Source organism: Cornus florida, unplaced genomic scaffold, assembly GCF_030987335.1.
Source record: "Cornus florida cultivar Cherokee Brave unplaced genomic scaffold, ASM3098733v1 CherokeeBrave_3.0.0_Hap2_Chr06, whole genome shotgun sequence".
Taxonomy (NCBI): Eukaryota; Viridiplantae; Streptophyta; class Magnoliopsida; order Cornales; family Cornaceae; genus Cornus; species Cornus florida.
In genome coordinates, this window is record NW_026775576.1 from 60,734,543 (window position 1) to 60,748,074 (window position 13,532).

The 13,532-nt window shown below is 37.6% G+C and overlaps 1 protein-coding gene across 1 annotated transcript in view; it reads right to left on the reverse strand.

The window, feature by feature from the left end:
* The window catches only part of LOC132311656 (uncharacterized), a 41,512-nt gene that overhangs the window by 11,309 nt on the left and 16,671 nt on the right, over positions 1-13,532 (reverse strand). The window contains exons 4-7 of the mRNA XM_059809669.1: positions 12,353-12,499; positions 12,103-12,191; positions 11,883-11,975; positions 479-605 (exon numbers count right to left, since the gene is read on the reverse strand). Coding sequence (XP_059665652.1) covers positions 479-605; positions 11,883-11,975; positions 12,103-12,191; positions 12,353-12,499 — 456 coding nt within the window. The remainder of the gene's footprint in view (positions 1-478; positions 606-11,882; positions 11,976-12,102; positions 12,192-12,352; positions 12,500-13,532) is intronic.

Genomic DNA, 13,532 nt, shown 5'->3' on the forward strand with positions numbered 1-13,532 from the left:
AAAGATAAAAGGGTATAATAGTAAATTTATTAACATAGTTTCCTTTCCTTTCTTTTCCCAAACATGATTATTATCCTTTCCTTTCTTTTCCTTTATTAATCAACCAAACACGATAGGGGGTAAAAATTATCCTTCCCTTCCCTTCCCTTTCCTTTCCCTCATAACTAATGTTATCCTTTCTTTTCTTTCCTACCGTACCAAACATAGCCTAATAATTTTTTTCTTCGGTATTCTAAATTGAAGAAATATCTAAGGGAGTTTATTTTCCCCCCAAAAATAATAGAGAAAAACCTTTAATTACAGCCGCAAAATCGAGGCAAGTGACTTTTAATTCTTGAGGGCATTGGCAAGCTATACATGCAAGTCCGTTAAATGAAGAATAATGGGATAACCAGCAGACAGCAAATACTACATAGATATACTCCTCGCAGCTACAGTGATTAATTTATAGTAGATAAATAGAAGATCAAACAAAAACCTGTTGTCGCATTTCATCCACTGACAATAATCCAAGTAATCCCCGGTATCTACAAGCTTGACGAAGCTCCTGTTCTGAAAGGGTTTCCACACCTTCTGCTTGGATCATCCTGTCATCTTTCTTGATCCTGCCAAAACCAAATAATATAATGGACAATTTTTTTTTTTGATTAATATAATGGACAAATTTAAAACCATTGTCAAAAAATTTCACAAATTTATTCAAATTTTCTAATATTTTTATTTTTATCTAGTAGCGAAAATGGAAAAAAATAAAAAACAAAAGACACGTTCAAATTTCTCGAAAATTCTGAACTGTTGCTGTTCTTGACAACTAAATTGTTGATCTAAGAGTCGTCAACTACAAGAGGTTCAAAATCTTTCCCCCAAAAGGGAAAACCCAACTTCTAGTTGGAAAAAAGAAAAATTAAGAAAAATAAAAATAACTGACAAGAATGTGTTGGAATATCATGGATTTGGTAGGGTATTTAAAAGCAGTGATCCCATAATCTAACTTTTTTTTTATAAGTAACAATAAATTAATAAAGGTGTTCAATAGGGGAACGCGTCCCGTAAATATAAAAGAAAACGGAGTCTAAGGCCCCAAAGAATCCAAAAAAGAAATTAAATCAACAGAAGAGGAACACGAACTTTTGTTCACATAACTAAATAGAGAACGAATAATAAAAAGTTTCAAAGTCGCTGTAGACGATTCCTTCCCTTCAAACATTCTACTATTTCGCTCCTTCCAGATGCACCACCAAATACAAAGTAGTACAGATCTCCAATAATCACGAACACCCCTACTCACACGACAATCTCTCCAAGCATGAATCAGTTCCTAAGTAGAACGTGGCATTACCCAGCACATGCCAAATAGGCCAAGAATGAGATTCCAGCAATCGTGCGCTACAGAGCAATGCATTAGGAGATGATCGACTGACTCCCCATCCTGCTTACATATGCAACACCGATTAACAAGAACATTTCCCCTTTTCCTCAAATTATTGATCGTTAGAATCTTACCCCAAACAGCAGTCCGTACAAAGAATGCCACCCTAGTAGGAGCCATAGAGCGCCATATAGTCTTCTATGGAAAATCATAGGATGCAAAATTAGACAAACATAAGAACAAAGACCTTACTACAAAACACCCGTGAGAGGAGGGAATCCAAATCAAATTGTCATAACCCATGCCAATTCCTTCCTGTCGATACAATTGATCGAAGAAGATACTCACCTCTTCCAACTCCCAATCCTGAAATGAATGCCAAAAATGAACATTCCACGTAATCCCACTATTATCAAGCTGATAATAGTTAGCTACTATGGCATGTTTATCATCTACAATACTATATAATCTGGGAAATGTACGACATAAAGGCTGGTTCCCACACCAAAGATCTTCCCAAAAATGAATGCATCTACCATCACAAACTCTGAATTTGATATGAGAGGAAAAGACATCCCAACCTTTCCGAATGGATTTCCAAGCACCAACTCCTCCCGCAATAGAAACCGGACGTGTAGTCCATCCGCCAACATCTTCCCCATACCTGCAAGATACTAATCTGCGCCAAGGACGATGTCTTTCCTTCCCGTATCTCCACAACCATTTGCCTAGAAGAGCTTGATTAAAAGGAATCAATCGTCTAATACCGAGACCCCCCAATTTTATAGGCTTGCATACTTACTCCCATCTAACAAGATGATACTTGAACTCATCTCCCCTTCCTCCCCAAAGGAAATTCCTTTGAATTTGTTCAATTCTATCACCAACGGAGAATGGAATTTGGAACAAATAAAGAAAATAAGTGGGAAGGCTTGATAAAGTGCTCTTGATAAGAGTTACTTTACCCCCCTTGGATAAGTATTGCTTCTTCCACCCTGCCAACCTCTTTGCATACCTATCAAGCACAGAATCCCAACTCCCCACTAACCTGGAAGAAACCCCTACGGGCAATCCCAAGTAAGGGATAGGAAAGGAGCACACCCTGCACCCAAGAACTGCAGCTAAATAAGAGATGTCCTATACATTCCCGACCGGGACAAGCACACTCTTGGCCACATTCACCTTTAGCCCGGATACTGCCTGAAAGCAAGCCAGAATGCATCTCAAATATCTAAATTGAGACACATCTGCATCACAGAAAACCAGAGTATCATCTGCAAATAGTAGATGTGAAATCTCCACCTGATTGTCAATATCTCTTCCCACCCAGAATCCCTTAATGAGACCAAGATTCTCTGCCCGGTGCATAAGTCTGCATAAGCCCTCCATAACAATAAGAAAAAGAAAAGATGACAAAGTGTCTTATACCCCGAGAACACCCGAAGAAACCAGCTGGAGAACCATTCACAAGAATTGAGAACTTGATAGACGAAAGACATGTCTCAATCCATGTCCTCCATCTACTTCCAAACCCCATTCTTTTAAGCAAGTAGAGAAGGAAATTCCAGTTAACAGTTAACATGATCATAAGTTTTCTCAATATTAAGTTTGCATAGAACTCTAGGAACACCACTACGCAACCTTGAATCCACACATTCACCAGCAATAAGAACTGAATCAAGAATTTGCTGTCCTCCAACAAAGGCATTCTGGGAAATTGAAATAATCCCATCCATAACTTCTCTCATTCTATGAGCAAGCACCTTAGCTATGAGTTTGTAAATACAACCCAATAAGCTAATAGGACGAAAGTCGTTAATATCTGAAGCATTTCCCTTCTTAGGGATAAGGGCAATAAATGATGCATTGAGCGATTTTTCAAAAACACCAGTAGAATGAAACTCCTGAAAGGTACTCATCACTTCATTTCTCCCATAATCTAACTTAACACTACTTAACTAAAGAACCAGAATCTTGTTGATTGTTACCAGCTTGTTTTGTTACCTAATTCTGTTACATTCATTCTCTGGTGAGCTATAAAAGAAATACTGGGCACTCTGGACAAGTTTTTCTCCTGGTATGTTTACTAGAGCAATGTATATTCTCTGCGAAGAAAGAGTTGAAAGTCATAATCACCTGTTCTCTTTGTATGATAGATGAATTTAGTCATTTTCCCACCAGAAAAGCAATACCAAGTGGCCTATAAGTGACCAGAATTCTATTATTGTTTCGTCTGTGATTCAATGGAGAGAATGTTTTTCCCAAATTAGTATACAAACTTCGTAGAGCCATCATTTACTTCATATGGAAGGAACAAAATCAGATAACTTTAGAAAACAATGCAGAGGGATATCGTCTCTCTTCAAACTGAGTTTTTCAACACTATTCAAGGCTGTTAGTTCCAATTCGTAATGTTTTATGGCTGGTAACAAATAGATGGATGCACAGAGAATGGAGACTCCCAGATGGCATTTTTTAGATTACCAGTCTTGTTTCCTAGTTTACAGAATGATTATGTTCTAGGGTTAGTTTTTGCCATGGCCTGTTATGATGTATCTGAATGGCTTTGCTGATATTGGATGGCTACCCATCTTTGTTTTTGCTTAAAAGAGCATCCATCCAGCTTCTCTTCGGTTTTGGGATAGCCACCTTCTATTTTGTCATCAAACTATTCTTTATATTGATTTTTCTTGCTTGCTCAACAATGTGTACCTTTTAGGGTAAACTCTGGATGAGAAGTGTCTTATGAGTAATGATATCTTCACCCAGGACTCATTTTGCAGATCCCATATGAAGAAACTTTAATCCATTTTCTCCATTCATTATCCTCTATCTACTGCTGTATGGCAGAAACTCTTTGCTTTATCAGGGCATTGTTTGGTTGCTCATAGGAATCTAGGAATGTATTTTCATCACTTGCTTAAAGGTAGCAAAAACTATGTGGGATGGAACTGTTTTGGTTATGATATGAATCACTTTGACTGAAAGAATAATTTTTTGAGAGTAGTGTGGTAGGATCTTCTGAGTAGGCCACTCCTTGGCCTCCCTCAGAGTGTTGTTGTCAAGTAATCCAAAAGGATGCACATAATCGTGAAAGATTGGGTTGCGGCTTTTCTTCTAAGGTAAAGGGAGGACTCATTTTTGGAAGCCAAGAGACCTACAATTGGGAAATTTAAAATTAACTTTGGTGAGTCAGGTTTTGGTAGCCCATTTTAAAATGGGGTGGAGACACTTTTAGAGATCACTCAGACAATACCATCCTCTCCATTTCAAAACCAGCGAAAATTGAGTTTGCCAATTAAGTTAATTTTTTTAGGAATTCATTATGGCATTCATAAGCCTTTTGCTGCCATTCAAGCAAAAATCCTAGCAATCCTTGAAGGCCTTCCTTACTTTTTTTCACGGGAATGTACACCTTGATGATTGCAAGGGATTCTAAAGTAGCAAGTCAGGTGAAAGTGCATTTTTTATTTTTATTTTTAATATTGGCATTACAACAAGCTTACACATGAGTACATAGATTTGGTTCTTTAGAAGTGGAGATTAAGTGGATTGCTAAACTAAACAAAAAAGAGCTCATCTCTACATAAATGAGGAGCTACCATATTAATTCCTTTCAAAGGAAGTTTTTTTTTTTTTTTTTGATAAGTACCTTTCAGAGGACAATTGTATCCCTTCAAGAGCACTTAAGTTGTACTTTGTAGGGGGGTTTTATTGACTTTTCACTTGGACGGCTATTAGTTTGATGAAGGATTTTTTATCCTTCCTCCATTTACATTCACTTGTCTTCCCTTTTCCAATTCAGATTATTAATCAAGTTTTGGTTGTTTATGTTAGATGACATTATTATTATTATTATTTGATAAGCAAGATTTTATTAAAGGCGCTCAAGATGGGAGCACTCCCAAAAGAATACAAAGGGCACCCCAGGAGAAACTATAATTTCAAGCCATCCACAAAATCCAAAAGATTCCCCAAAGATTTACAATTCCTTCCATTAACCAAAAAATAATAAAGTAGAAAGTATATTGTATTTGAGAGACCAAATAGGGGACTCCTCTCCATCAAAGAATCGCCTATTTCCTCTCGCACCACAAACCCCACCATAAACAAAGGGAAGTGGCCCACCAAGCATCTCTGGTTCGGCTTTCCACTGTACCTTTTTTTTTATAAGTAATTCGGTTCTCCACTATACACCCTCTCCAAACCTCCAACCAGTCCACCGTGGATGCGGGAGACACCCAAAACATGCCAAACACAACCAAGAACATAGACCAAACATCCCTCGCCACTGAACAATGGAAAGGAGAAGGAGATGGTTCACTGATTCCTCCGTCTTCTTACAGATGCAACACAAATTCACCACTATCTGTTGTCTCCTCCTGAGGTTATTGAGAGTGAGAATGCTTCCGAGAGCAGTAGACCAAGCAAAAAAAGCCACCTTCAAGCTACCGTGGACAGTTCACTGATTCCTGTAAGATGACATTATTGTAGTATTGCTCAGTTGTCGAGGGTATTATTGAATTTTGCTTATCTTAATATATAAGAGAGAGGTACAATAGAAATCCTTACATACCTATCAGATTCTTTCACGACTTTCTTCCATCTCTCTTCTTCTCATCTAATCCTAAAACCAGTTACAAAAACCTCAACTTGGTATCAGAGCCTCTGAAATTGAAGCCCAATACATATTTGTATCAAGTAGCGGGAAATCAGGAGGGGCTGGATATCAAGTCGCAAGAAATCAAGGGGGGTTACAGTCGGCATCCTTGCGCTGACGCCAGCATCTACAGGTCGAGAATCATATGTTTAAGCTCGCCTGAATTTTCTGGTAATTGTGGTTGTATTTGTTCTTTGTTTTGAAGCCGTTCAATTGTCATTTCTATTTTTTGAAACTTTTTCAGAATTTCGGCCCAAGCAGTTTTGATATGGATTCTGGAGTTCTTTTGGTTGGTTTTTCTTGTTGAACTCTCTCCTAAATGGTTCGTCTAGCCCTTGAAGGGGCTTGTTTATTGATTGTTTGCTGATTCATTGGATTTTGAATTAATTTTTGGCCAAAAAATTGTTCTGTCGTGAATCAGCTTGCTGTCGGCAGTTGATGTTGGTTCTTTTTGGGATTAAATCTGCTAACTAATTGCTTCTAAAACTTGTTTGGGTCCTTGGGCTTTCATGATTTATTGGTTTGTTACTTCTGCTATCAAATTTTGACTTCTGGTTAGACCCTGGAACTATAATTTTGTTCAACTCCTATTTCCTTTTGTTCAAATATTACCCATGGCTTATGCTAAACCACAATCCATCAAGGATGGTGATATGCAGTAGTCGATTACCTCCAAAAATTAAATGGAGTTCATTATCTTTCTTGGGCTCATGTTGTTCAGATTTTTCTGCGTGGGAAAAGCAAGTTGAAATACTTGACTAAAAATCCTCCCACAGACAAGAAGGAACTTGAAAAAGCAAGTTGAAATACTTGACTAAAAATCCTCCCACAGACAAGAAGGAACTTGAAATTGGGCGTGTGAGGATTGTGTCGCTATGGGATGGTATGGCACAATAAAGAACCCAAGATTTCTTGTAGAGTTGAATTTTGTGTTTCTTCTAAGAAAATTTGGGACTCTCTTGCAGAGTTATATTCACACCGGAGTACTGTTTCTCGGGTTTATGTGTTGTATGAGAATATTTTTGCTACTGACCAATCCAGAAAACCATCGTTGGAAGACTATAATATTGTGGGATCAGTTAATGCAAAATCAGTTGTTTACTACTCATTTAGAGCAACAGAAGCGGCACTGGTGGGAGGAGTTAATGATTCCTTCATTGCTATCTGATTTAAACATAGATCTTCATAGCTTTAAAGATTAGATTCTTGCTAGCGAGATGTTACATACAAAACTCTCACCCAACCTGAGATCATCTTTGGGGTAAAGCTCTGTTGTACCTCCTACAGAGTCTTCTGCATTAGTCTTTAGCAGTGAAGGTGATGTAGGACAAGGGTAGCCTCAAATAGTTGAAATAAAAAGGCGTTTATTGGCTGAAAATTCTAATAAACAGCATTGGGGTTCAGGAAGTGTTAGTAGAGAGAAAGGACTGAAAATGACAAAAAAATCCTATTGGCATCACACCAACAGAAAACAAAAACCTACTGGAATCACTCCCACAGGGCCTAGGTATCACACCTAGAGAAGGCCTCACACCCTCATATCTTGTGAATCACTCACAAAGAAATCTCAAAAGACTTTTTTTATTCATTCATACACTGCCTCACCAAGTTTACATCATACCCTTCTTATAGCAACTTATGACCCTTGGATTACCCTGTAAACGAGGTAATCAAAAGTTGACCCTAGCATAATAAAAGAAATCACCTCATAATTGAGGTAATCAATATTTGACTCTAGGATTACCCCATAATTGAGGTAATCAATATTTGAACATAATAAAAGTAATTGATACTAATCGACGCTAGTTACCATAATTATTCAGTTTTGACCTAATCCCCCCAATTATAAAAGACTGCAAGTGGACCCCACTTCACCAAACATGTGCCAAATCAAGGCTTGAGCTCTAGAATCCTTTCCCACACCTTTTATACATTTTAAAACACTGCTGCCACTGTCCTTTACTTGCTGCCACTGTTCTTTACCAGACGGTCATGGTAGGTCTCGTGGTAGCCGTGCTGGTCGCTGTTTTCGTGGTGGTTCCCATGGTGGTGGCCATTCTAACGGACGTGGTGATAGGACGTGTGATCATTGTGGTGGTACAAATCACACAGAGCCTTATTGTTAGGTGAAATATGGCAAACCAGAGAATGCACATTAGGTTACAGATGGTACTACACATCCACTGCAGTCTCGAACTACTTCAGGACAAGTACCTTCTGGTTTGGGTTCTGTGATAGACTCACTACTTAGCTTAGCGAGCTCCTTCAGACATTAAAAACTACTCTTCCATCCACTTCAACTGCTATCTTAGCCAATTCAGGTATATTGCATGTGTGGCTCAATCTGCTCAATTTTGGGTTATTGACTCCGGAGCTAGCTCGCATATGTCTGGTACATAACCTCTCTTTTTTGCTTTAACACCTAAAAAAAATCACATTGTTCTAGCTGATGGTTCCTCTAGGCCTGTCCTTGCAAAAGGTGTTCACCCTACCAATTCATTGTCCTTATCATCCACTCTCTATGTCTATAATTTTCCTTTAAATTTGCTTTTTGTAAATCAATTGAGTAAAGCATTACATTGTTCCATAACCTTTTCTCTTACTTCATATGTTTCTCAGGACCTCGTGACGAAGAAGATGATTGGTTCGGGGCATGAGATAGACAGGCTATATTAACTGAATCTTGATGAACCTCCTCTTGTCTCCCCTTCAGTGCCATTTTCATTTGGCTCACCTGTCATTGGCAAAGTTGTGATTAGCTATTCCTCGGTTGAGTCCTGTGTCTGTTTTAGAATGTGAAGCTTGTCAGCTGGGCAAGCATCATCATGGTTCCTTTCCTAGTTGTAGTCATGGTCGTTAGTCCGAGTCTTTTGATGTAGTCCATACAGGCCTTTGGGGTCCTTCTCGAACTACCAGCTTGAATGGATTTCTTTATTTTCTTATATTTGTTGATGATTATAATTGAATGACATAGTTACTTTTTATGAAAGAGATAAGTAACTTACCTCGTAAGCACATTAAAATAAACCATCTTCCTCCTTATCTGTGACAGGTTTTAGTGATGCTGACTGGGCTGGCAGTCGCTCTGATAGGAGCTCTACATCTTGTTATTGCACATTTGTAGGCGGTAATCTTGTTAATTTGGCGCAGTAAAAAGTAAACTATCGTGCTATGGCTCACACCCCTTCGGAGATGTTGTGGATTCGCTCTCTTCTTCACGAGATGGGTATTGATGGTCCTGCTCCAATGCCTATGCATTGTGACAATCACACCACTATCTTTATTGCTAGCAATCCTTTTCTTCACAAGCGCACCAAGCATATAGAGGTTGATTGTCATTTTATCTGTGATTTGCTTATGCGGAAATAGATTGTTACTCCCTATACTTGCTCTGACGATTAGCTGGGTGATATTTTTACAAAGCCATTAGCTCATGGTGCATTTCAACGGTTGTGTTTCAAACTGAGCATGTTTAATTTGTATGTTCCAGCTTAAGGGGGAGTGTTAGATGATATTATTATACTATTGTTTAGTTGTGAAGGGTATTATTGTATTTTTCTTATCTTAATATATAAGAGAGAGGTACTGTAGAAATCCCTACATTCCAATCAGACTCTTTCACGACTTTCTTCCATCTCTCTTATTCTCTTCTTCTCATCTAACCCCTCCGAAGGCTTAATCACCAAAAATTCTTGTGTTTGATGATGAAGGTCTTAATCCACGGGACCCAAATGGACCGATCATGACATATGGGACTACAGAGCTTCCAAATGTGCTTCATTAGAATGGCTTGGTTCCAAGAAGACAAATGTCCTCCCAACAGACTTTGGCCCTACCAGATTGAAGACTACTGGCACCCTTCCAGAAAATTTTTCTTAGAATTTGGTTGATTTGTCTTAATATATAAGAGAGAGGTACTGTAGAAATCCCTACATACCCTAGAGATTCTTTAACGACTTTCTTCCATCTCTCTTATTCTCTTCTTCTCACCTAACCCCAAAACCAGTTACACAAACTTCAACTGTTTCATATGAAAAATGCATTTAAAAAAACTTAGTTACTTCAAACTGTAGAATGGTCAGCTTTTCATTTAAGATCTCACTTTTATATATATATATATCGCTTTAGTAGGTTTATGAAAGGTCTAACTTTTTTAGCCTTATTGGCAACCAGGTACTTTGAGTCTCCAATCTATAGTCCTCCAGACAAAGTGATGTATGGCTTTGTCTTGGAAATGGTATGAAGAAATTTTCTGAAGTTCATTATATGTGATATGTGAGGTGTCTTTCCTCAAATGTGACGAGAGAGTGCCCAAGAACTCCATAGTAATTGCCAACACTTCTCACATTCTTTCCACTCTTTCTTCTTTCTGAACCTTAAACTGCTCTACTTTAAAGCTGTTTTCCATTGTTTTATTGCTGAATTAAAGATCTTATACCAGTCTCCTAAAGAAAATTTAGGCCCACACAAAGCTCAGACCCTCAAACCCACAAACAATGGCCAATCCACATGGTTTAAAATGGACCAGCTGAATAAACATGTAATGAGGCCATAAAACTCTCTCACCCAACCTGAAAATGATAATACACGTACAAACAAAATACTGCCTACCTAACACCACCCACCCACCCACACAAACCACCACCACTTTTTCTCTTTCCATACCTTTTTTCCTTAACTTTTCAACTAAACGAACTCTAACTTCCTTCATGTTCTTTTTCTCCTTTTATTCCTTAATCAAATAAAAGGTTATGGCACTCCCTCTTATCACATCAAAGAGACGGATGGATACGTGACAACAGCAACCTCTTTGTATTCTACCTCCATCTTCTTGCTTTTCTAGTTCTCCAAATCTTACACTCAACAATAGTTACAAAAACAGCAGTAATTTTCCAACTTTCCTCAAATCTTAGGCTCAACTATAGAGTAATGAATACAGCAGTAAAAGGATTCTCTTAGATTATACTTGTAAAATTAAAATAAAGGAAATGACAAGTTCTCTAAGCAAAAGAAGTGAAATATTATTGAACAATTGCAGTGTATAACTGAATGTATTCACTAACAAATATTTCAACTTGAAGATGAAGCAAATCCAATGCGTAAAGCAAAGCACAACACAAAAAAACTGTCAAGGACAAAGCACCATACTTAACTAAATGAACACTTCGACCATCATTTGACTCAAAGTGATAACCAGGACCAAAGTAACTGAACTCCATAAATGGCAGTTTACAATTACTGTCCAATATAATCAGAAACACCAAAATGGCAAAATGTGCATGAATCATACTTGACTGAATGAACATTGTGACCGCTGTTTGACACCAACAGATACCAACCAGGATGATAGGATTCAAAATCCATATTGACAATATCAATGATTCATTCTCTTGCCAAGGTGCAATGCCAATATGTATCAGCCTATCAGGTGATATCTATCATTCTTATCTGATACTTTAAGCCATGAAAATATGTTGTTATTTTAAGAGAAGAGGCATGAGATGCTTTGCGGTGTTTGTAAACATACACAATCATATATAATGTGCATAAGCAGTGCCTCCACTCAGATAAGAGCTATGATCACTCCATAATACTCTTTTACTATCCAAAGAAGGGAAGATAGATGTCTCAATTTCATCCCAGAAGCATGCCAAATCCACATCAGAGCACACCTTGTTTCTCAATAATGGTGGGTTTAAAGATACTTGAATTGGACGGCATGCAGTAGAAGCAGATTAATTAGTCCAATAACTTCTTTAGAAATCAATTCCGGTAGCTTTACACCCTAAAGAGTATAATAGTTCTAAAATTGGGTACCCAAACTTTATTCAAAATGGACATAATAGAGCTTACTGTTGAAGTCTCTTCCGAAGCATATAACGCAAATACGCATCTGTACCATATGGGCTGATACCCATATATTTGCACATATTTACAAGCCGAGGCCTGCATTGAACAAGCAAATCAAGTTTTTTCATCATCAAGCATAGTGTCACCAATAAGAAATATTAATTTTATTAAAATGGCAAGGATATTCAGATTTCAGATAATAAAGTCCAGCACCAACACCAACCTGCTTATGTTATCCAGAGTAAGCTCATCATTGAACAACTTGGCAAAGCCTAAAATTTCGTCATTCGAAACGCCAGCACCTGTTCTAACCTGTTAATTCATTAGAAAAATATAAAACAAGATAAACGGTAATGCCCACAAACAAAAGAAAAGGATAACAAGTGAAACATCGACTAACTTTACGTCCCTTGTTGGGGGTACCTAAACCACGCAAGAGAGGAAAAATGATAACGACGACAATGATAACAAACCTTGTTCATAAATTCATCAAGATCTTCCGCTGTTCTTTTAGTTTCTCCACTTCTTGAGTCTTGGACTTCTTTGGCCATTTCTTTTACTGTGTCCTGTAGAAACTTCGCATATTCTATTCTTGCATTTAGCTTCCTTTTCAGTGCCTCCTACAAGTTGAGCATTTGATTTGAGACAATAATTCTGATTAAGAAATGGGACTGCATAGCAAAGGAGGAGCATTTATGAACCAGAATCTGCTTGTACGTTCATTTGATTGACCCTTAAGTAATGATGATCAAGCTATTTTAGCCACATTTTCATGTCAACAGATTACACCTACTGATACAATAGTTAACCAACACAAAATGCAATGAAGTGGCATAGTAGGTTTTTGGGATCATTGCATCTGTATCCTAGTCAAAATTATGCCAAAAGTGCAGAGGTCACTGCTAGATTAGTTTCATACAGATTTAGCATGGTTTGATTGAAAAGCCCTTGTAAGAACTGCTTGTTTGTTCCGAAATTTTAGATACCACAACAAATCATGTTATCTTTTAAGCAAAACACGGAAACTGTGGGAATTAGCATTGTGCAATATATTTCACATGAGAGAGAATAAATTGGAACTTTGTTGTTTGTGCATTATATTCTTTCTAAAAAATTTACATCTAATAAAAGTTTGGGAGTTTGATGATGTCCAAACAAATTTCAAGTCCGAAAAATAAGGAACTGAAAAGGTAGAGATATAAACTCAATCTTGTTAATTTGTGAAATAAATAAGTACAATCCTCTGTAAATAGTCTTTACAGAAAGGATGTCTCCTCTAATTCAATCTCCTTCATTGGCTCAGATTCAAGAGCTGTTTGAGAGTCATCTTCAACTATTTAGGAAGAACGAAAAAGAACTTCTGATTGAGGACAGATGAAGTTTGATCTCGAACAATTTTGTTTGACAATTCTTTGAACTTGTTGAATTGCTAAGGAAGAACGTCATGATTTGATGTGCTTATTGTTCTTCACATTTGGAGTTTAAGAATATTAAGAGTAAGGGGCCTACTAGAGCTTCAGTATTCACTCTGTGTTCTGCTGTCGTTTCTTCACCCCATGAGCCTCAGTGGAGAAACCCAGTGATTTCCTCTGAGGCTTTAACATGTGTCACTTGTTATTATCCAAATTGTGTGGAACACTAGTGATAATAGTT